The following is a 25,315-nucleotide window of genomic DNA, read 5'->3' as shown; positions in this document are numbered from 1 at the left end:
GAGAGGAGTATACATAGTGGTTGAGAACACAGACTTTGGAATCAGACAAAATCAGGTTCAAATTCAGGTGCTGTCATGTATTAATTGTTATTCAGTAAGTTACTTAACCTCTCTAAGCCCTGTTTTTTCCTGATTGTAATATAAGTGAAATGCCTTCAACTTCACATAGTTGCTAAAAAAATTAAATGAGGTAACATCCTATATAATAAAAGGCTAATATGCAAATCAACCGAATGGCAGAACGACTGGTCGCTATGACACACACAGACCACAAGGGGACAGATGCTTAATGCAGAAGCTGCCCCCTGTTGGTCAGTGTGCAGCTGGTGAGCGCAGCGGCGGTGGTGGGATCCTCTCTTGCCTCCGCAGCAGCGCTAAGAACGTCTGACTGCAGGGAGCAGACATAAGCTGTCAGTCAGACATCCCCCGAGGGCTCTTGGACTGTGAGAGGGTGCAGGCCGGGCTAAGGGACTGCCCTGCCCCCCTGAGTGCACAAATTTCGTGCACTGGGCCTCTAGTATAAAATATTTGGACAAGTCCAGCACATACAAAACATGTTATTATTATGATTAGGAAATGTAACTAGTAGTATGTTGGGGGCATATTTTAAAAAAGGGTAAATCTAACATAAAAACAAACTTTGTGTGTGTGTGTGTGTGTGTGTGTGTGTGTGTGTATCTCTAATATTTATATTCTGTTACTCTTATAGTTTTTGTTGCATAGTTCTAAGGGTATTCTTCATCTTATGGAAATATGTCCAAAACTTAATACAAGGCAGATAACTTGAGAGACTTTATACTGCAAAATGATAATTTTATTACTGGGTGCCTTGAAACTATGTGCTTCTTAACATAAAACTAATTAATAAATTTAAATACACTTATGGATTCCTTCTATTGTGAAAACTGCAGTGACAATCCCAGGCAATGTGAGAAGACCTGTGTTCTAACTCTAGTTACAGCTCTGTATAATAAATTTTTGGAGGTTACTAAAATATCTAGTACCAGTTATAGCTCAAAATCTATGGACTCTCTGGACCAGCCAATTCCATAACTTTAATGTAGGCAGTGAGAGAAGATGTGGTGGCAGCAGCTTTAAAGGTTTCAATAATAACCAGTTAAAATTGTTTAGGATTAGTTGATGGGCATCAGTTATAAAGCTGTGTATTTTACCACTCCTAATCTTCTAAAGACTCAGACATTACGCAGAGTTAGGTAAGTTAAATCACAGCTGGTTACTGTGGCTTTCTATAAAAAATAAAAGGTTAAATACAGGCAATCTTTGACTCTGGCATTTCAACTAAAGCTATATGGTAAATGGAGTTGTGGCAATGCGTTTAGAGGTGTTTGAAAAGAAATGGCTCCTTAACTGGTAGTCAGTTCCAAGTCAGTGGGGAGGTTGAGATAGAAATTTCTCTCCCATTTCTTGGGAGAGTATACAAAAGACTAGAGTATCTGATAGGGGTTAGATGACTTCTAAGGTGACTTCTAAGATGACTTCCCTTCCAGCTCTATGGTCTCATGGCAAGCATCAATTTACATTGTTCTTCTTCAGTCACTTATAGCCCTTCTAAGTAGAGTTCAACCTTATGCTAATTTACTTTCTAAAGATTTTAGGATAAGGATCCTGTCCCCTGACTCAGTCTGACTCCAAATGGCCTTAAAATACTCTCACTACCAATCATCATCGGCAACTTTCTACAGGCTCAAGTTCACTGGCAGCAAAAAAAACGTGACAAACCTAAGCTAACAGAAGTAGACAGAAATAGAAGAGAGTAGAAAATGGTTGTCAGGATCAAGTAAACTTACCAGAAAGAGGTGAGACCGGTTTCTGTTTATTTGCTTTGATGTGGCTTGGTAAACTACTGCTGAGGGCAATTTCAAAAGGGAGAGACAAACATGTAAAGTTAATCACTACAATCCAGTGTCAAGTGTTATAATAGAGGCCTGGACAAAGTGTTGTGAGAACACAGAGACTGACCAGTTTTGCTAGGCTCCATCAGTGAAATGTCATGGAGGAAGTAATGAGCAAGCTGAGTCTTGAAGGATGAGTAGGAAGGAGTTGACTGGGTGGAAATGGAGGAAAGGCATGGTTGTCAGAGAAAAAATACGTTCAAAGCCAGAGACACACAAAGACTATATTTGGGAAGTAGTGAATAATTGTGCATGGCTGGAGTGTGAGGTTAAGGCCTCATATGCTGTGCTTCTTAATAAGGATGGAACTAGGAGGTGGAGGGAAAGGCAGAGCCAGACAGAGAATGATGGCATTGTAGAATATTGGCTTCACTCTCTGTGTGAAATATAGGTTTTGGAATAACTTTGGTTTTTACTCTAGGCAAGATGGGTAGACACGGAGGGGGGATTCTTCTCTCAAGTATAAGGATTAACAATAACTGAGAGGAGTCTAGTCATGCCAGTAGGTGTGTTTGTGTCCATTTTGGCTAATGGGGTAAGTGTGCTGCTCTGAGCAACAATAAAAGCTATGTATGAAGAGGAAGATGCAATAGTATGGGAGGGTACATATACTTAGACAACAGACACACACCTTAGTGAGCTAACACATGAGACACAGGAGCATCTCAATAACTATTAATGATAGCTTTAAAATGCATTTAAAAATGTACTCTGCCTTAAAAAGTGCAATGGCATTTTAGAAACTTGTGAGTTTAACATAATCATCCTTTCATCATTTAAGTACTTATGAGTCACTACAGCTAAAATCCACTATTATCTGAAATGACTCCCATTCTTAACCACAACTCCTAATGAGAGGTGGAAACTCAGGAAAGGGGAACTAATAAACATTTCTCCCCTGAGGCCAGGTATCTAACCAGCAATCTCCCTTTGTTCACAGCAATTTCAGACCTGTTGAAACCCAACCTATGTTCTCAGTTCCACTGCCACTCCAGAGAGCTTCCCCACCACCCATTAACATGCTGGCTGTCTTTAAAGGACTTTTGAAAGTAATTTAACATTTTAAAATATTTTCATTTTTTCTTTTGGATTCAAAGCAATTATTATTGGAATTATTAACTATTCGTAAGTTTGCTAAGTTTTGGGTACTCTGAATGCAGCATGTTTCATATGCTGAGATGATGCTGAAGATTTGGGTATGATACTGAATCATCCACATGCTCTTGTATGAGCCTCCTTGTAATTAGCTATCTAGCGTTTAGGGTGAGGTCTGTGATACTGAGCAAAACAAAGCAAACTGGCCCAAATGGGCACTGGACCCATGACCTCATTAGCAGCATAATATAAACAGCAGTGTGTGGTTATTTACTGTTTTTCATATGCAACATACATTTCAAAGGCTTAGCGGACTTCTTCAGACCCCTTAGCCAGGGAGCAACAGAAGGTTGCCTTAGGAATGCCTTAGGTTTAAAGCAGCCTGAGGAATTTAAGAGAGATTCTCTTTTCTCCCGTCCTCATTGAAGTAGCAATAGTTGGAACCTTTAGCCATTTTTTTACATTGGGTTGTTTGTCTTCCTGGTGTTGAGTTGTATATGTTCTTTACGTGTTTTGGAAATTAACCCCTTATCAGATGTATCATTGCCAAATATATTCTCCCACCAGTGGGCCCCCTTTTAATTTTGTTGATGGCTTCTTTTGCTGTGTATAAGCTTTTTTGTTTGATGTAGTCCCACTTGTTTATTTTTTCATTTGTTTCCCTTGCCCTATGAGGTGTATCGGCAAAAATATTGCTATAAGAAATATCTGAGATTTTGCTGCCTATGGTTTACTCTAGAATTTTTATGGTTTCATGACTTACATTTAAGTATTTTATCCATTTTTAATTTATTCTGGTGTATGGTGTAAGTTGGTGGTCTAGTATCGTTTTTTTGGATGTACCTGTCCAATTTTCCCAACACCATTTATTGAAGATACCGTCTTTACCCCATTGTATGCTCTTGCCTCCTTTGTCAAATACTAATTGAGGGGACTGGGGCTGGGTGGAGGTGGGCAAAGTAGGGGTGGAATGGAGGATATCTGTAATAGTGTCAACAATAAAAGTAAAGAATAAATAAATAAATAAATAAATAAATAAATAAATAAATAAATATAGCTAGAACCCTTTAAATCAGCTTTATGGAACATATGAAAATAACTGGGTATAGGAACAAGAAGTTGAGTTCTGGGCAATCCCTTTAATTAATGCTTCTGAAGAATTTATTTTATAGCTTTCTAAATCTTTCCTTTAACCGCTAGCAAGGGCACAAAAGTTGGTATTTCAATATATAAATTAAAAAAATGAGGGCCCTGGTCAGTGTGGCTCAGTTGGTTGAGTGTCATCCGGCACACCGAAAGGTTGCCAGTTCAATACCCAGTCAGGCTACAGCCAGGTTTGTGGGTTCAATCCCAGGCTGGAGTGTGTGTAAGACGCAACTGATTGATGTTTCTATCCACATCAATGTTCCTCTCTCTCCCCCTCTCCCACTCCCTTCTTCTTTCTCTAAAATCAATAAAAACATAGTTGTTTTTTTTTTAAATGAGGGTTAAAAATATTAGACAAGAACATGCTAATCTAGTTTGAATGATGAAACCTATAGTTTCAATGTTACAGGATACATCTCTGAGCTGAAGTAAAATTGAAAAATTTTCTGAACATTAGACTAACTGTAAATTTATATTTTATGAATCTAATGTATTTTCTTCACATTTAAGTTTTAAACTACTGATAATGCACATCTGATATTGATAATTAGAGCTTCATTCTCAGTAGAATATATTAGACACCATTTTCATCTTTAAAATTTCTTAGCACCTATAAAATTCTTACTGCAATAGAACTTTTTTAAAAGTTACCATTTGTCCATGTCTATTTTATTTGTTATATAAGTATGGATTTTTCAATTCTTTTTCTTAAGAAACAGCTCAGATAATGTAGCTCTTCAGGAAAAGCCTTTTATGGTGAATGCTTGCTCTTTATTTAAAATGTGAACGGAGAATGTAAAAAAAATCAAAGTTGTTTCTAAGATATATTTATAATGCAAGGGCTAACAACAATAAGTGTTTAACCTTTAAAGAACACTAAATTTTTAACTATAATGAAATGGAAATTTTTCCAATGTTCTACTTTGAATGTTCACATTTGAGGTAGTATGAAGTTTGAGGAAGAGCAAAGATCATGGAGAAGGGTTTTTTTTCTTTGCCTTTTAAGGAAATCTTTTAAAAGTATTTTCTCATGCTCATAAAGTAACTAAACATGTAATATTAAATTGTTGCACAAAACTTCAACATTAACTTATTTTAAAGTACTCAAATTACTACAATATTGTCCTTTAAAAGTGGTTAAGAGCATATTATTTGCATAATATTTTAAATAGGAGTAATTGGTTTGAGCATTCATTGGTTTAAATATTCTTCTAGAATATTAAGACACAAATCTGTCCTCTTATTCTTTCAGATCCTAATGACTCAAATACTTTAGACACTTACATGTAAATGCTCAGACAAAAGTAAATATACCATTAAATGCCTACAGTATGATTTTAGACCACATCTAATATAATAATGATTTCATTTAATATTTGTATTCAAATTTATTTTCACCACTTCAGTCTTTCCTCTGAAAAAAATGAAAAGCGTCTCAAGCAATGATCCTCAGGAAAAAGGGTACATATTAATTTACTGCACTGAAACAAAATATAAAATTCACTTTAATGGAACAATAGGAAAGCGAAATCTAAACTAGTAACTTTTATTTTTCTGCATTTGCCAAACATCAGAGCTATTATCTAACTGATCTAGCTGCTCTTTGGGGAAGTGTGTGCATGTATGTGTGTGTGTGTGTGTGTGTGTGTGTGTGTGTGTACAATCTTTTAAGTGTACTCTATGTCCGAGGTTTTTATTTTTTTCACAGCAAATTAATTTTCCTCTTCAAATATTTGTTAGCAATCTCTCAAAATAGTCAACACTTTGTATATGGTCACTTTGATAATAAAATTTATAAATATGCTAATAATTTTGGACTTTTTTGTCCATATAGGATAAAAACAAGCCAAAAAGTTACAGAGTATTTTGCTTTTACTCAAAGTGAACTATGGATAGACTAAAATAATTTCATAAATTGCTTTGTATATATGCCTGCTCTTACTACAGATGTAGAGTATCTGTTCATCCAGTATCATCGCTTCCTCTGCCTCTTTTGCAAAAAAATCACTTCCTACCTAGAATTATAATTATTATTTTTTATTTGTATGTTTTGAATTTTTTATCTTTATTTTTTAATTTATTTTTATTTTATTTTTTTAGGATTATAATTATTTATATAACTTCATCTCTCTCCTACTATATTATAAATTCCTAAGGCAAAATTTAGATGAAATATGCAGAATGAATGTTTAAACATGATTAAAGGGGGAAATTGCAGCCTTCTATGAGAAAAGTGACAAAGTTTAGTCAGCTGTAAGAATGGGGTCAATTTCTCTTGGTTTACCCTCTCCTTATGAACCAAGAGCAAAAGCCCATTTTCAGCTTCTAATATACCTTCACTTTTTTACAAATGGCCTTTTCTGCTTTTCTACCCAAAGGCATTGTGCCTGTAGCGCTTGATCAAAGCAGCATAGGGACTTCAACTGGAGACTCTGAATATCTGAAACATGTGATAAGGACTTACAATGTGATATATTCACTACATTTAATTCCTAGGGCACTCGGTGCTATATGAATCAGATCATTCTTTATAACTCAGGAGCTATTACCCATACTGGGAATGGTTCTTACTCTTTAGTCACTCTTTATACATCCTGCTGGCTATTTTTTGGCCACATCTCTTCACATTAGCTCAACCACAGATAATGAAGGAGTGCATTAAACTAGCAGCTAAATTGAAAATTCTAGAGTTCCACAGATTATATTTAATTGTCCTATCCTATCCTATGGATAATTTTGAGTGAAGGGTATATACCAATCTAAGTTCCAAGCTATACCTTAAATTAAAAGCTTATAAAATCTGACAGTTTCCCAGTTGGTAATTTATACACTGCAGCTAATAAGTTAGGTATAAGTTTTAGTCAGCAGACCATCTTGCCTTTTATAAAAAGGCAACAACATGGAGACTGTAAACTAAGCTAATTAATTTGCATAGTGCTTTTGATACAGCTAATTTATTTCTTCGAAAAGCATATTTTAGCCAGGAGTCTTGTCACAGATACTTGCCAAAAATAATCTGACCTTAACATTTCCAGAATGAGCTTCCATGACAATAGTGTACAGTCAGAAGTGACTCATGTACAGCTTTTCTTTTCATAAGAAAAATCAATATGGGTGATGCTACTGTAAGAACTGATATTAAATTTGGTGGGGGGGCATTTTCACAATGAGCCAAGTTTAGTTACCTAGAATAATCCTATGTAATAAACCCTAATATGCAAATCGACAGAACAGTGGAATGACCAGTCGCTATGATACACACTAACCACCAGGGGGAAGATGCTCAACACAGGAGCTGCCCCTTGGTGATCAGTGCACTCCCACATGGGGAGCGCTACTCAGCCAGAAGCCGGGCTCACAGCTGGTGAGCAGCACTAAGGGAGTGGGCCTAAGCCAGCAGGCGGGCATCCCCCAAGGGGTCCCAGACTGTGAGAGGGTGCAGACCAGGCTGAGGGACTCTGCTCCACCCCATGCTTGAATGTCGTGCACCAGGCCTCTAGTAAAGAATAATAATGATCACAAAATAGTCTACCCTAAGGGGAAATATAATGCTGTTTACAACGGTTTTAAACTCATAGTGCTTTAGAAAAGTGACAGATTAAAACACCACAATATAAAAGCAAAACATAAAATCAAAATATTACAACAAATTTGTAATCACCCAGAAATACCCAATCTAGCCAAGACCTTTAAAAGTACTAAAATATATCTCTTAGCTATTTCTACTACCTCAAGAAGACCAATAGTAAATGAACAGCTGTAACATGCAATCTCTCTCTCCTTCTCTCTCTCACTCTCTCTCACTCTCTCTCTCTCTCTCTCTCTCTCTCTCTTTCTCTCTCTCTCTCTCACACACACACACACACACACACACACCTCTCACACAAAACAAAACAAAACTCCAAAACAAAACATATCACTTTTTATGTGGTCACACTCTTCCCTAGAAAGGAACAAACTTCTGTTGCTATTTTTTCAGAATTAAGCAGTTCAACAACAAAGTAGCACAGTTCAGAATCAAGCTCCAGACACCTCCCACAACTGCATAATTATTTCACTGTGAAGAGCTCCAAGTACAACAAAGTAAACTAGAAGAAAGACAATCTTTTAAGTTTGAGGACAGACCACACTTCTCTTTTATGAAATAAGAACATATTTATTAATTACTTATCCTATATAATAAAACCCTAATATGCAAATCGACCAAACAGTGGAATGACCGGTTACTATGACACACACTGACCACCAGGGGACAGATGCTCAACGTAGGAGCTGCCCCCTGGTGGTCAGTGCGCTCCCACAGGGGGAGTGCTGCTCAACCAGAAGCCGGGCTCATGGCTAGCGAGCATAGCAGCAGAGGTGAGAGCCTCTCCCACCTCCACAGCAACGCTAAGGACCCCTCGGTTGATGTCTGCCTGCTGGCTTAGGGCCGGGTGGAGCAGGCCTAAACCAGCAGTCGGACATCCCCTGAGGGGTCCCAGACTGCGAGAGGGCACAGGCCAGGCTGAGGGATCCCCCCCCCCCAGTGCACAAATGTCGTGCACCGGGTCTCTAGTATGTGTTATAATCACTTAGAATCCACATTCCTTTTACAAAATAAGAACCCATCTACTAATAACTTATATATGATTTTCATTCTTGAAAAATTACTACCAACTTGAGTTTTCACAAAGAAATAAACCTACACTTTGGTGGACAATTTATTGGCCAACAATTTTAAGGAATATTCTTTGACTGTGATGTTTGTCTTCATCTGTATGAGTTTTAATTATCCTACATAATAAAAGCCTAATATGCTAAGTGTCCAACTGTTCGCTATGATGCGCACTGACCACCAGGGGGGCAGACGCTCCAACCAGTAGGTCAGCTTGCTGCTGGGGTCTGGCTGATTGGGACTGGGCGAGATGGGCCGGACACACCCTGGAGCCCTCCCATGGTCCTACCCCAGGCCCAATCGTGCACCAGTGGGGTCCCTTGGCCTGGCCTGCACCCTCTCGCAATCCGGGACCCATCGGGGGATGTCATAGAGCTGGTTTCAGGCTGATACCCGCAGGCCAGGCTGAGGGACCCCACTGGTGCACGAATCCGTGCACCGGGCCTCTAGTCTTATCTATAAAAATATATAATCTAAGTACTCAAAGGGAGGAAATAAACTGCCTCTGTTTTCTAACATGAAAAGCCATAAATGCAAATAGCTTGGTAAATTGTAGGAATTATTCTTCTTCAACTGGGACAAAGAATATTTCTACTTTGAAGTTTTGACCACTAACAGTTAGTTATGGACTTTAATTTGTCACCATGGATAAACTTCTATCAATAATTCTGAGTCCTCCATCCTGCTTCTTATTTGCTATACTCTTTCCTGCTTTAACACAGTCTCCAAGGACAAGGAAAGAATAGCCTATTTAATAGTTCCATGTCATAAATCTTTTTACAAAGTTTTTCTGCAGAAACTATGCATTTTTACAATGGGGAGGAAATCCTCAGCCTATTTATATAGTTTTACTTCATTCTAAAATAAAAATTTCAACCAAGAGAATATATACCTTGACTATGATAAATGTTTTAATTTTAAAACAGTATGTTTATAAATAAAAACTTAATCTAGGAGAGGCATTTTATTTAAAAGTACCTGTTCATTTTTTTTATATTTAGGTTTCAGGGATTAAGGGACCACAAACAAACTAGATCATTGTCTTCTATAAAATGGTTAACTTTTTAAAAGAAAAAAAAGGGTACTTGTCAAGGGGACGGGTAAGAGATCAACCAAAGGACTTGTATGCATGCATATTAGCATAACAAATAGACACAGACACTGGTGTGGTGGGAGGCTTGTCCTGGGGAGTGGGAGTGGTCGGGGAGGGGTCCATGGGGGGAAAAGGAGACATATGTAATACTTCAAACAATAAAAAACATTTGCAAAGGAGAAAATACAACTGATAATTGATTAGTAGACCAAGGAAAAGTTTCCAAGGTCATAGTTAATAGGGGAAAAAAACCCATCACAAATTAAAACAAAATAGAAACAATTTCATATGTAATGTTTAAAGTTGCTTTTAAAAATCAACCATAAGATGGTAATATTAGGGGTAATTGGGTAGCAGATATAAGGGAATTCTTTGTACCATTTTTGCAGCTTTTCTGTAATTCCAAAATTAGTTTATTGATCTATTTGTCTATTCCTGCATCAATTCCAAACTCTTAAACCCTGTAGTGTTATAATAAAATTTAATATCTGAAGAAAGTACTCAAGTATTTGTACACCTGTGTTCATAGCAGCACTGTTTGCAATAGCCAAAAGTTGGAAGCCACTCAAGTGTCCATAGACGGATGAATGGATCAACAAAATATGGTAGATATATTCAATGGAATAGTATTCAGCTTTAAAAGGAAAGGAAATTCTAACACATTCTACAACATGGATGAAACTTGAAGACATTATGCTAAATGAAATAAGCCAGTTACAAAAGGTCAAATATTGTATATGAGGTACCTAGAAGAGTTGTAGTCATAGAGACAAAAAGTAGAATGAAAGTTGTCAGAGCTGGGGGAGGGGGAAATGGGGAGTTAATGTTTAGTGGATATAGAATTTCAGTTGAGGAAGATGAAAAAGTTCTAGAGATGAATGGTGGTGATGATGCACATCAAATGAACTTAAGCCCATAGAACTATACAATTAAAATTGGTTAGAATGGTAAATTTTATGTTATGTATACATTATACAAAAAAAGGTTACAGCTGACAAAGGAAACCATCAACAAAACAAGAAAGCCCACTGCATGGGAGAACATATTTGCAAATGTTATCACCGATAAGGGTTTAATCTCCAACATTTACAGGGAACTCATACAACTTAACAAAAGGAAGATAAACAACCCAATCAAAAAATGGGAAACGGACCTAAAAAGATACTTTTCGAAAGAGGACAGAAGAAAGGCCAAAAGACATACGAAAACATGTTCAAAGTCACTAATCATCTGAGAGATGCAAATCAAAACGACAATGCGATACCATCTCACACCTGTCAGACTGGCTATCATCAACAAATCAATAAACGACAAGTGCTGGTGAGGATGTGGAGAAAAAGGAACCCTCGTGTACTGCTGGTGGGAATGCAGACTGGTGCAGCCTCTGTGGAGAACAATATGGAGTTTCCTCAAAAAACTAAAAATAGAACTCCCATTTGACCCAGTAATTCCACTTCTAGGAATATATCCCAAGAAACTAGAAACACCAATTAGAAAGGATATATGCACCCCCATGTTCACAACAGCACAATTCACCATAGCTAAGATTTGGAAACAGCTTAAATGCCCATCAGTAGATGAGTGGATTAAAAAACTGTGGTACATCTACACAATGGAATACTATGCTTCGATAAAAAGGAAGGAACACCTACCATTTGCAACAGCATGGATGGAACTGGAGAGCATTACGCTAAGTGAAATAAGCCAGTCAGAGAAAGATAAATAACACATGATCTCACTCATTTATGGAATATAATGAACAACATAAACCGATAAACAAAAACAGATCCAGAGACAGAGAAGCATCGATCAGACCGTCAAACCTTAGAGGGAAGGTAGGGGAGGGTGGGGGTAAGGGTGAGAGATCAACCAAAGGACTTATATGCAAGCATATAGGCCCAACCAATGGACACAGACAACAGGGGTGTGAGGGCATGAGTGGGGGGGATGGGATGTAATGTGGGGATAAGGACACATATGTAATAACTTAATAAAAAAAGGTTACAGCTGAGTAATATTCTGAAAAATGAACAACAGTCTAATCACAGTTGAAGATAGTAAAAAACAGATTTTTTAAAAGATACCTGTACCTGGGGAGGCTTTAATTTCATTGTTTATTTTTTGTTTTGCTTTCTCCTTCCTTTTTATCCCCAGCCCCAAGTTCATTTTATTCCATTTATAAATTTTATGATTTATGGGTTTTTAAGATTGGAAGAATAGACTACATGAATCACCAATTATTGTGTTAAGAAAAACAGTATTTTTCTTGGAGTCTAGTCCATAATTTACATGTAGCCAAAGAACACAATTTCATACTATATAATAGTATGCTTTTATAATAAGCATTATCCTTTTCTAATATTAATCCAAGTGAATTTTCTTCTGACTAGTCTATACAAACCCGAGTTACATACTTTTTATCATCCCATCTATGGATTTCCTGAAATCAAAAATATAACAAAATTTCAATATTAACTCTTAACTAGAATTTTTAAAGAATTATTGATCCACGATTTATGCCATTTATAGTAATCTGCTTTCCAGTTTATTTTTTTTTCATGATGAAGCTGCAAAACATATATTCTCAGAAAAATTTATGTTGTCTCATCTTAAATGTAGCAGTTAAGAGCTTGAACTTTCCAGTGAGATGGCCTGATTTGAATCCTGGTTCTACCACTTAATACTTGCTGTATGTGTAAAGGGTTAAATTATTTAAATTCTATACATCTTAGTTTCCAGAAGGAAAGGAAAGGGAGGGGGGAGGTAGAAGCAGGTAAAGGGGAATAAATGGTGATGGAAGGAGACTTGACTTGGGGTGTACCCTTGGAACCTATGCAATTTTATTAACCTATGTCAACCCAATAAATTCAATATATTCAAGCTAAGAGTTGTTGTGAGGAACATGCATATAAAGCTCCTTTGCAGTATCTGACATTTAGTAAGGTTCTTAATAAGTGGAAGCTATTAACAATAATAATAACAACAACAGTAACAACAGCAACAGCATGTGGAAGTAATAAGTGCCCTATTGGACTGAAAGATATTATACTGCAACTTTTAAAATGATGCCACAATTTTGATTCTGAAATGAAAAAAGGAGCAACTGCATATTATAAGACTTGTTTTCTTTTGTTCATCTCTTCTAAATAACTTCCTGTTGTCATATTAAGCAAACGAAATTAAGCAAAACAAAAATGAGAAGACCGGGTATGTATATGTGTACACACACACACAAACACACATATCTCTAATATGATATATACATTTTCAAGAAGTTGTAATAAAAACATGAGGAAAAAGTCAAAAAGTAAACAGGAAGAGACAGACTACAATGAGGGTAATCAGATATACAAATGTAGGAAATTTCCAAATTCAACTATTTGAACAATTAATTCAAAATCACATTATTATAAAAATATATATACTGTAATTCATCTGGTAATTACCCTTGGAGACAGATCCATAAGTCCAGAAAAGTTGGATATTTTCATCCTTTCTTATCAATTAAGGCAAAAAAGGGGCACATTTTCTTTAAACAAAACCAAACTGCTACTACAGTTACAACTAATAAAAATTTATAAAGTATAATATTTGATACTGGGATTTCTGGCACAATTCATTAGAAAGTACATAGGGTTTCCATACATCAACGTAGACTCCCCAACCACAAAGAAAAAGAAAAAATTTAAAACAGAATGAATGTATCTGAAAATATATTCCTTAGAACACTAATGGCATAAGATACTGGAGTGAAGGACAAAAGGGTTCAATAGTAAAAAAAAAAAAAAAAAAAAAAAAAAGGTGAAGTCTGGGAAGTGTTTCTCTCTCTCTCTCTCTCTCTCTCTCTCTCTCTCTCTCTCTCTCAGAGATGAACAATACTGTGAACATAAAAGGTTCTGCAAAGTCCTGCAGTGAGCAGATCTATTTAAATTTGTTTAGCCAGTGCTTCCAAAATATATTTAGTCATAGAATCCTTTTCTTCAGGCAATACCAAGGAACCAGTCAGTGTTCCTCATAACAAATTATATTAGGAAATGCATAATGAATTGCCTTGAATAACTATTAAAAGTGTAATTTCATATGCACCTGTCCCAAAGACGTAGTCACTGGCAGAATCTGCTAAAGTCTCCAACTCAATTCGGCCAATAAATTCAATAAAAAATAAATTTTAAAAAATTAGTTCATAGTATTTCACATCAGGGGGAAAAACTAACAAGCCTAGACCTGCATTTATACTATCTTTAGCAATTTGTACTTATTTCCAGAATATATGTTTTGATCCCTTTACTGCCTGTCTGTTATTTAATCAAGTCCAAACACCAAGTTTCTAATACCTGTGAAAATCTAAGAATGAATGTGACCTTCCTCAGGGGTCCTCAAACTTTTTAAACAGGGCCAGTTCACTGTCCCTCAGACCGTTGGAGGGCCAGACTATAGTTTAAAAAAACAACAACTATGAACAAATTCCTATGCACACTGCACATATCTTATTTTGAAGTAAAAAAACAAAGCGGGAACAAATACAATATTTGTATTTGCATGTGGCCCGCGGGCCGTAGTTTGAGGACCCCTGCTCCAAGTCTTTGATTTTTTTTTCTGGGCTTCATTGTAAGCTAAGAAAATCCTGTAGCACTGAGCTCCACCTTCAAATAAAAGAATACTAAACTCAGTTACCAGCATCTTATTAACTGGTGTTATGAACTGCATTTATGTGATTCTACAATTAATAATGAATGTTCCACAACCTTAATCCTGAAGCAAAGTAGTGATTGATTATTACTTCATTCCCCTAACATCTCTCTAACATCCCTATTTTGTACACAGAACAAAATACATACAGTAATTACTACTTTATCTACTGGAGGTTAAGCAATTTGCCCCAAGTACCAATAGTCAGGAGAGAACAATTTCTTGTTGGACGAACACTTGTACATATTACAACTATAGAAATTGTATTAGATAATCACTCTGAAATCTGAATAAAACAGGAAATTCCTTTACTAATAGCTTATTATTTAAGGAATTTTCTTCTTTTGAAATAATTTTGAAGCACAATTTGCTAAAAATCAAAACTTGAAACGAAAAAAAAATCAGATGGCATGCTAGATAGCTTTTTGTGAGTTCAAAAATTAAGAACCAAGTCCTAAAAACTGTAATGAGGCATTCATTATTTTGTCTTTGTGTTAGATGAAACAAAATAAGTAAGCTGCAATTAATTCTGGGTAAAGTGTGAATGTGAATGATTATGCTGCCAGGCTGTGGCATCATTTTCTCCCTAGCTTACTGGTTCCATTTAAAAATACATAAAAGTATAACAAAATGTGCAAGATGAAACAGACATTAATACTTTTTTAAAAGTCTAACAGAGAAGACACAATGACTAAAATTGTGGAAATAATACATTTTGGTAACCTATGGACATTTGGTCATTGATTTTCAAATGAAAAAAATAATCTGGTATTAAAAGAAAAGAAACACTTTAAAACATCTATGGCAGAATACATGTAATCACAGTATTTTATATTATGATAATATATATCAACATTTTACCAGAGATATGGCAAATGGTCGAAGAAAAATACTGAACATGAAAAGAGTCAAGAATATTGACAATTCAGTAAAGGAAAATGAATTAAATAATCAGGTTCAAGTTTTGTAAGTGTGTGTTTTTTTAATGTAGAAACAGAGGTAACAAAAATTGATCTTCACCTGGTAAGTGTGTACTCCCTGAGTCCTGAATGCAAATTCATGGCAGAAAAAGTACCTATGCATCCACGCAATCTTTTGTCTCGACCAATCTTCCATGTTACAAACAGTGGGCTGTAATGGAAGATAAAAACAGGGTAAATCAATCAATTCAACTTAAGAATTTATTGAGCATTTACTATATGCAAAGTTAGATGCCTGAGATATAAAGACCAAATGACAGGACCTCAAGGGGCTGTGTCAACCCAATAGGACTGCATTTAGCAATAATTACAGCTACAATGTATTGAGCATACCCTATGTTAGGCAGCACAATCAACGTTTTAAACAAATTATCTGTTAGCCTCATCAACACCTCTAAGAGGCTAGTGCTATTACTAACATTTCTATTTTAGGTATGAGGCAGTCTCACAGTTCATACATAAAGTAGGAACTCCAACTTAGACAATCCTGACTATAGGACCTTAACCATCATTTTCAAAATGCCATCATAACTGACTGCCTGATTCCTCATTTAAACCTCAAATTACTGATTCATTCATAAATCTAGTTTAAAAAATCTGGGGGTAAATCACCAATTTCAATAAATACTTAACTAAACATATCGGGACAAAGCACTGTAAAAGGTGCTACAGGAAATACAAAGCTGCCTAAAACATAGTTGTTGTTCTCTAGGAGCCAGTACAGAAGGCAGACATGTTCATAGTAAACTGCTATAAATTAAGTTACTGGGATAGAAGAAAATTTCATCGCGCTTGATCATCTTCAGCTTGGCTTATAAAAATGAGTAGGGATCAGAGATGAAGGACAACAGCAAACATTATTAACAAAGTAATTCTTCAACCATTATATGGACAGAAAATTTATTTTAAATTTTAGATAAAATTATTGCCAATAAGTACAATCTCTCAAGCATCAACTACCAAAGTATAAACTTTAATATAATGGCATCAAGAAAGGAATATAGTTTTAAGTGAAGTTTAATACAGTAAGTGTTTGGATTCTATAGCAAACCACTGACAGCCTCACTTATTGGTTAAGTCTAAAAGCAATGATTTTCATCAGAAGCAACTTTATATGTTTTATGAAATAAATTAATTTACACACATTAGGACATTTTGTAAAATAATAAACACCTATAGTTGGGGATGGCTCGTGTTAATATGAGTATTAAAAGTATTGTTAGTATCACATAATAGAGTTCAACTTTCTAAAATTTAAATTTTAGGGGAACATACCATATGTCATGTATTTGTGATAATATGCTGTTGAGTCAGAGAACACATTCTTTCTTTAAATTAGCCTATAGTGGGTCAGCAGACAGGTTCCCAAATAAACAGTATACAAACCAAGGAGCAGTACTAAGAATTACCTTCTTCCTGGAGCCAAATAACCAGAGGCACTGAAAAAGATGACTAAAGTACAGGGCCAATCTGTGGTCGATATTAGTATTCAAGTGCTGAATGAACCACAGTAAAGATACTAAAATAAAAAGCAAAATGTAAATTCCAGGTTTTCTGTTTTCTACATCATGTGTACTGAATATCTTATAATTTGAGACAAGATTCTAATGCTCCCGTTGGAAATTTTCTCTTGACTAATATTAGATCAGAAAGACTGGAATTAGAATTATTTTCTCACAAATATTAGTATCCTAAAATTCACACATTATCTCTAAATATGAATTTCACCTCTTCATTTTTTACTTTCTAATTTGAAGGAGTCAATGTCAACGACCATTATATGGACAGTAAGATATCGATCCTCAACAACACCTATGCAAAATATCTCTACACAAGCCATGTCCCTTGGCAGACCCTGAACAAAGTGAACTACACTGTACTAGATATAACATGTCTTTAAAATACCATGATGGCTTCTCAATAACACAGAACTAAGGGGCATATTCTCTCCTCAGTGACTTGAGAGAGAAATCTAAAAGTGCAAGTGAATTCATTTCCTATCAGAAACACAAGAAATGAAAGTCTTTTAAAAGTACTTTCAATTTTCTTATTTATCCCACTAAAATATATATAATACTCTCTACTCAAGAAAACATTCAAAATTCATAGGATAAATAGAAAAGACAGATTAAAAAATATGTTATGAAATATGTTGGAGGACATTCAAACACATAGTAGGGGGAATTATACAGTTTCTTATAATGCCAAGAGAAGCCCAGTGCATGAAATTTGTGCACAGGTAGGGTCCCTAGCGGCTGCCAGTCGAGGTCTCCCTTCCCCCAGCTGCGTGCCGCCACCACTGGCCAGAGCCTCCCTTCGCCCAGCTGCCAGCTGGGGCCTCCCTTCGCACCTGCCTTGGCCTGGCGCCGCCTGCTCACCTGCTCCACCATCCTGCCGAGGTCCCGCTCTTGTCGGGGCCCATCGGAGCTGGCATCGCCTCCACTGCTGCCTCCTGCCAGTGCTGCATCACCGATGCCCGCCATGTTCCACACCGCCCCCTGGTGGTCAGCACACATCTAACTCCCGGTTGGTCAAACTCCCGCCAGTAGGGACAATTTGCATATTAGCCTTTTATTATATAGGATGCTTTCACTGATGAAGGGATGATGTAATCAGGAGGTAGGGCTCTAGAGGATAAGCTGCATTTTGCTAGGCAGTCTGGGAAAAAAGGCACTCCATAATAACTAAGAACATGAAGATGTAGAAGTGCACAACACTGTGGTCTCTTCCAGATTTAACATTCCATACATTTCAGTCACTATTGAATATGTGTTCTAAAGAGCTCTTACAAGAGGCAAAGCCAATGCAGAATTGTCTGTACTCTCCCTGTTCCTTACCAACATTCACTCTGGTATTGTGGGGAACTATCTGTGCTAAAGATGTGAAGGATTTCTACTTGACAACCTCACTGTGTTTATGGCAGATGCCTAAAGATGGAAGAAATCAGACTTTTAGTAGACAGAATAAAACTATTCCTTCAAAACCTGGGACTCTAATTCCTCATTTGCAAAGGCTCATCTAATACCTTTTATAAAGAATACATATAAGGAATTAAAAAAAACACACAAAATACCTAAAAGCGATATTTAATGGGAGAAAATTGGGAAGTTGATGATTTTAAAGTAGACTGAAACAGAATAAACATACCAGTAAATGAGCACAAAAGATTATATCTTGAGAGTGATAACTGCTTTGTACAGGGCAATGACTACAGGGACATTCACTATTATCTAAAAATAGCAACAAAAAAGTTTTATTTTTCCCAACACATAGAGGGAAAAAATAGGCAAAGTAGAAAAAGAGATTTAAGCCTGTTGAGAGAAGCTGCTCAATGACAAGGATATAAGGAAAATAGTTCATGGTAGGACAGAAATGGAATATTTTTGGAAAATACTTTTACCATATGGTTTAAGGTCACCTATATACATTGAAAAAAATACTACAAAATAGAAAAGAGCTCAAAATGAAATGAAATAGTAATGGAAATGTTTATATAAGGGTAAGCAGACATTGCTTTTTAAGGAATTTTCCTACTTCTGAACATTTTATAGCACTATGTTTTAAGAAACCTTGGGAGAAACTCTCTCCATTTTTTCCCAGTCAGTAGACAGGAACACTTAGTAACTACCTTAGTGAATCCCCCCTGCCAACTGGCAGCCAATACCATCAGGTCAATAGTAGTAGCTCTCAGGGAAATGTAGTTGCATGAAATCAGAATGAGTACAGAAAAGCAATGTATCCTGGGCAGAATATTCCCCAGTCCAAGTTGCATGCCACTTCCTGTGCCCCTCTTTAAGACTGTCCTATTGATGCAGGCTAGAACAGGTTAGAAATATGTTAGTAGGAGAGGGGAACAACTATGAAACAGGTGCATTTACTTAACAATATTTTATCCTAAATCCTATTTCCCCAGCCATACCATGGCAAAAACAGAGGTTAAAAAGAAATAGCAGCCTTAGACATTTGTAAGCCCCCATTCTGACAATTTGCTCTTCATTAGAATTAGATTATTTAGAATGAAGTTTGTAGGTGGTAACATTAACAATGATATCAATCCCCACCAATGTAATACTAATTACTATAACATATGTATTCAACAAGATTATTAATATTGTAGGTGGATATGGGTAAAGAGAGAAGCCCTCTAACTTGGTTCTTTCCTTCTGCCTACAAATAATAATTACTTCTCAACTATGTTCAGGTTCTTCTGCTACTTAGTTCAAAAATCCAACTGAATTACTCATAATGTCCAACTCAGAGAAAAATAGAAATGGTGGAGTTTTCCTTTCATCACCTGGTGAAAACCTTTCACTTCTTATTCCAACACAAAGTTATGTATATTATTTCAAATTATATAAACTACAGATTCAATTCATAAATATATACTCAATATGGTTAAATCCTGTATTAGTCTGCTTGGGGTGCCATAACAAAATACAATAGACTAGGTGGCTTAAAACAGCAGACATTTATTTTTGCACAGTTTTCAGGCTGGAAAGTCCAAGACCAAGGTTCCAGCAGGGTTCCATTTCTGGTGAGGGTTCTCTTCTTGGATAGATGACTGCTTTGTCCTGATATAGCCTTTCCTCCGAGCACTCAGAAAGAGCCAATGATCATGCACATGAGCTCTCTAATGTCTCTTCTTATAAGGACACTAATTCTATGGGATAAGGGCCCCACTCTTATGACCTCATTTAGCCTTAATTACCTCATTATAGGTCCTATCTCCAAATACAGTCACAGTTGGGGTTAGATTTCAATGTATGAATCTTGTGGGGACACAATCGAGTCCACAGCAAATCCCTAACAAAAATGTTAGCACATAGTTGAAAGTTTATATAATAGTGTATCTAAAGTTATTACTTAAAAGAACTTTGAAGAATTACCTGTCTCTTCTTCATTTTACAGGCAAAAACCAAATAGTGACCCAGGGAGAATAAATGCAGAGGCACCAAGCTGGTTAGTGTTAGAACTTGGCTGATTCTTCAAATTTTCTTACAACCGATTTAATTTTCCACCCAGTACAGGGGGAAAAATTGTGTGTAGCATATCAGAGAATAGGAAAATCACATGAATACTTCACAGTACCATGCAGGTAGGCATAAGCACAAATATCCTCCTCCTCAGAGAGACTAGCTGAGAAGATACCAGGGCAAACTGGAAATGCTGAATAAGCTAGAAACACTAGACCCAATTGACAAATGTTTATACCAAATTTGACATGCTTGGTCTACACTATTCCCATTAAACGCTCATAACAAAACCTGCCAGTTTATTTTTGATGGCTTCCCAGCACCTGTTCTGACGCCCTCTCAACCTTCTTGCTTCATTTTTTTATATTGTTTAGCCAGCCTTCATCAAACTCAGGTGTTTTAGGAATATCCACAAATTTCCATCAAAATTTCCATTTACCATCTGATTATTTAAGTAATTCATATTACTTAATGAGACTTTCGAATGAATAAATGATTAATGAATGAATAAGGCTTAACTCTTCCAGATAATTTGAAATTCAAATTGATAGAAAGCCCTGAAAGGAGAGGAATAGAAAGGGGTAAATGGGGGTAAGATTCTAAAGCATTTTGTACTTTCTCAGCCACACTAATCCTTTACTGAAGAGAAGGAAAATACACTAAATCACCATTATAGCCCATACCACACTTTCCCTCCAACCTTTGTAATTAGTCTGTATCCCATGGAGCTCAGGAAAATAAGGAGACACAGACAGCATAGTTTAGTATAGAAAACCACAAATATCTGAAAGTGTGAATCAGGAATTACCAATCTTTTAGTAATTTCCTCTACCTGGTATTCCCAGAAATTCTATCATAACAGCATTATGTTTTTATTTTCCCTGTTTTTATAATGCTAATTTAACTGGCAAATGCCAGAGGAAGAGGGGCAGTCTAAAGACTTACATATGACTGGAAATGTTGAAAGTATGTGTGTGCCTTGTAAATCAAGGATAATCACCACCAACATACAACCAGCCAAATCACAAGCACACTTTAAAAGATTAGCTTGATTCTGCCAATTTTTGAGCTGAAAGAATCATTTCTTCCTGTTAGCAAGACCAAATCAACAATTTTCAGTAAGCTAAAAAAATTCAGTCTCAGACTTGACATATTGCAATAGTCTGTCTTATTAATTTGTTTTTTTATAGCCCCAAATTAAATGGAAAAAACTACCTGCATTGGAAAAAATACCATATTTGCACATATTTTCTCTTCTTAGTTGACACTGCAGTGGGTATTAAATTTAACATATGGTAGCACTGTAAGGATGAAATAGCTGTGTGTTTCTTCTTATAATAGGAACAAACCACAAATCTTTATTATCTGAAAATGTAACTCCATTAAATTTTAAATGACAAATTGCTATAGATTTCCAAAATGAAATAATTTCTATTTGAAATTCCTATTCTGAAACAATTTCTTCAAAGAACTTTAAGGTTTGAGACTCAGGCTTTATTATGAAAAGAATTATTTTTATATATAAAACAGACCAGGCAAAAACAGATGACCTTCTGCTAGTCTTAAGGTTTCTAAAGTCAATATAAGCAAAACTAAGAGACTAGTATGACTAGATCCAGGAGTTTTAGAATGAATATTGTTGAATATAGTCAAATCCTTTTTTTTATGCCATTAAAATTTTTATGGAACAGTGTTTTGAGACTTCCATTTGACAATTTGCATGCTGAATGATGGGGGCGGGGGGGGAGGAATTTGTAACACTTTAAACAAAATAATGAAGACAAGTAATGGTGTGTTTTTTTTGTTTTGGTTTGGCTTGGCTTGGCTTGGTTTGGTACCTATAACTTACTTTCCCACCTAATTACCTATCTTCTACCATCTCAATTACCAAAAAATATGTTGACTGAGTTAAATACTAATATAAAAAGAACTGGACAGTTATCCAGCTTCTTCCTTCTAGATTTTTATCGTGTTTCCTATTCCAAGGAGATCCAATGTAATGTGCCAGCTTAATAAGTAAGACCAGCAATAAAACTTTGATATATTTGTTTTTCACATGTTTTCTGGGTTTAGGAAGGTAACTGTTTTGATTTTAAAGTCTTGTATTGGATTACTTGCTCCTTTGGGAGAAAGGAGCTGGATAGACTCAGCTTTGTAGCAGGAATTCAGCAAGCCCCTTATTTTAAGGGAAAGAAGAAAGGTGGGATCTAGGGACAAAGTGCTAAAGTGAGAGCTTATTTTGTATCAGAGCTGCTTATGCTGCCTTTGCTTCCCCCCCTCCTTTTACTTTCAGAAAACAGTTTAATCTCTCAAGAACCTCTCTCTGCTATTAAATATCTGAGAGATTGAGGCTTTTTTTTTTTTTACATGGAATTGACATCCTCATCTCTAAAATGTTTCTTTAAAAAAAATCAACTTTATTAAAGTATTATTGCTATAATAAAAGCACCTATTTAAGTGTAAAATTCAATGAATTTTGACAAATGTACACAAACATAACCTAAACCACAGAGTTTCCTCATGCCTCTTTGCAATTTCCCCCCCTTCCTCCCTGCTACCCTCTCCCCCCCACACACACACACTCCTGGAACATGGTGAACACTAACCTGCTTTTGGTCACTGTTATTTTGCTTTTTCTAAAATTTCATGTAAATGAAATCATCCAATATGTAGTTTTTGTGTATATCTTCTTTCATTTAGAATAAAGCTTTTTCTAGTTATCCATGTTGTTTGGTCCTTTTTATTATTGAGTAGTATTACACTGATTGGATATACCAAAATTTATTTATACACGCATTCATTGATGGATATTAGGACTGCTTCCAGTTTGGGGCTTCTATAAATAAAATTGCTAGGATAATATTTGCATTTACGTTTTTGTGTGAACATAAGTTTTCATTCTTGTTAGGTAACTACCTGCAAAGAGTATTGCTGAGTTATGAGTAGGTGTATATTTAACTTCACAAGAAATTTCCAAACTTCCAATTAGCCGTACCAATTTCCAGTGGCAGTACCAATTACATTCCTACCAGCATTGTATGAGTATGCCAGCTGTCCACATCCTCACCAACACTTGGTCTTCTCTCTTTTTGAAAATTGAAGCTAATGTGTAGGGATATCTCACTGTGGTTTTAATTTGCAACTCTCTGATAATTAAGGATATTGAGCAACTCTTCAACTCTTTTTAAAAATATATTTTATTGATTTCAGCAAGGAAGGGAGAGGGAGAGAGATAGAAACAACGATGAGAATCATTGATTGGCTGCCTCCTGCACACCCCCTACTGGGGATCGAGCCCACAACCCTGGCATGTGCCCTTGACTAGAATCTAACCTGGGACCCTTCAGTCCACAGGCAGACCCTCTACCCACTGAGCAAAACCGGCTAGAGCAACTCTTCAACTCTTTTGTTTATTTTTTTTGCAACTCTTCAACTTTTAGCATTCACTCATATATCTTCTTTTAGGAGGTGCTTATTCAACCCAGTGACTCATTTTTATTTATTTATTTTTAATCTTTATTGTTGAAAGTATTACATATGTCTCCTTTTCCCCCCATTGGCCCCCTCCAGCCCATCCCCGCCCCCTGCCCCAGTCTTTCACCACCCTGTCTGCCCCACCCCCACTCCGCCTTCCCTCTGAGATTCCACACTCTGTTCTTTGCTTCCATGTCTCTGGACCTCATTTTTAAATGGTCTTCTATTGAGTTGTGGGTTTTAAAAAAATATATCCTGGATACCAATCTTATTACATATATGTACTGCTAATATATTTTCCTAGTCTGTGGTTTGCCTTTTCATTTTTTTTCTCTTCTTAAATATATATTTTTATTGACTTCAGAGAGGAAGGAAGAGGGAGAGAGAGTTAGAAACATCAATGAGAATCATTGATCAGCTGCCTCCTGCACGCCCCCTACTGGGGATTGAGCTGCAACCCAGGCATGTGCCCGTGTCTGAAATCGAACCCAGGACCCTTCAGTTCTCAAGCCAACCCTCTATCAACTGAGCCAAACCAGCTAGGGCAGCCTTTTCATTTTCTTAATGGTATCTTTTGAAGAGCAGACATTTTAAAATTTGATGTTTACTTTTATCAATTTTTCTTTTCTGGTTCATGTTTTTATGTCTAATAGAAGAAATCTTTATCCAAAGGTAATGAAGATTTTCTCCTGTTCCCTTCCAGAAGATTTTTAAATTTAGCTTTTACATTTAGGTTTATAACATGAGTTACTTTTTTTGTGTATACTGTGAGGTTCAATTATTTATTAATATTTGGTGAAGAATCTTTGTATGTATGTATATAAGGAGTATTGGTCTTGGTTTTCTTTTCTTGTAATATCTTTGTTAGCTTTTGGTATTTACAGTGATGCCAGCCTCATGCAATAAGTTGAGAAGGATTTTATCCTCCTGTGTTTCTACAAGTTTGGTTTATTTTATAGAATTCACCATTAAAGTCATTAATTATAATTTTTACTTCCTTAATAGATATAAGGTTATTCAGATTTTCTAGTTCTTTCTGAGTCTGTTTTGGTAATTTGTGTCTTTTAAGGAATACTTCCCAATTTCTCTAAATTGTAGAATTTGTTGGTATAAAGTTATTCACAATATTCCCTTATTATCCTTTTCATACCTATAGGATCTATAGAAATGCCCTCTTTCCTTCCTGATATTGGTCATTTATGTTAATTTGTATCTTTTATCTCTTTTTTATCTTTATCAGTCTACCAATAGGTTTATCAATTCTGCTTATCTTTTCAAGGAGCTATTGATTTAACTGA

The 25,315-nt window shown here is 36.0% G+C and overlaps 1 protein-coding gene across 5 annotated transcripts in view; it reads right to left on the bottom strand.

The window, feature by feature from the left end:
- AMMECR1 (AMMECR nuclear protein 1) overlaps positions 1–25,315 on the bottom strand; it is a 181,195-nt gene that overhangs the window by 112,184 nt on the left and 43,696 nt on the right. For all 5 annotated transcript variants that reach the window (XM_036305170.1, XM_036305166.1, XM_036305167.1 and 2 more), the window contains exon 2: positions 15,611–15,721. In XM_036305170.1, the coding sequence (XP_036161063.1) occupies positions 15,611–15,721 (111 nt within the window). The remainder of the gene's footprint in view (positions 1–15,610; positions 15,722–25,315) is intronic.

This window comes from Myotis myotis, unplaced genomic scaffold, assembly GCF_014108235.1.
Source record: "Myotis myotis isolate mMyoMyo1 unplaced genomic scaffold, mMyoMyo1.p scaffold_m19_p_4, whole genome shotgun sequence".
NCBI lineage: Eukaryota > Metazoa > Chordata > Mammalia > Chiroptera > Vespertilionidae > Myotis > Myotis myotis.
This window is presented reverse-complemented; position numbering and strand designations above follow the sequence as displayed.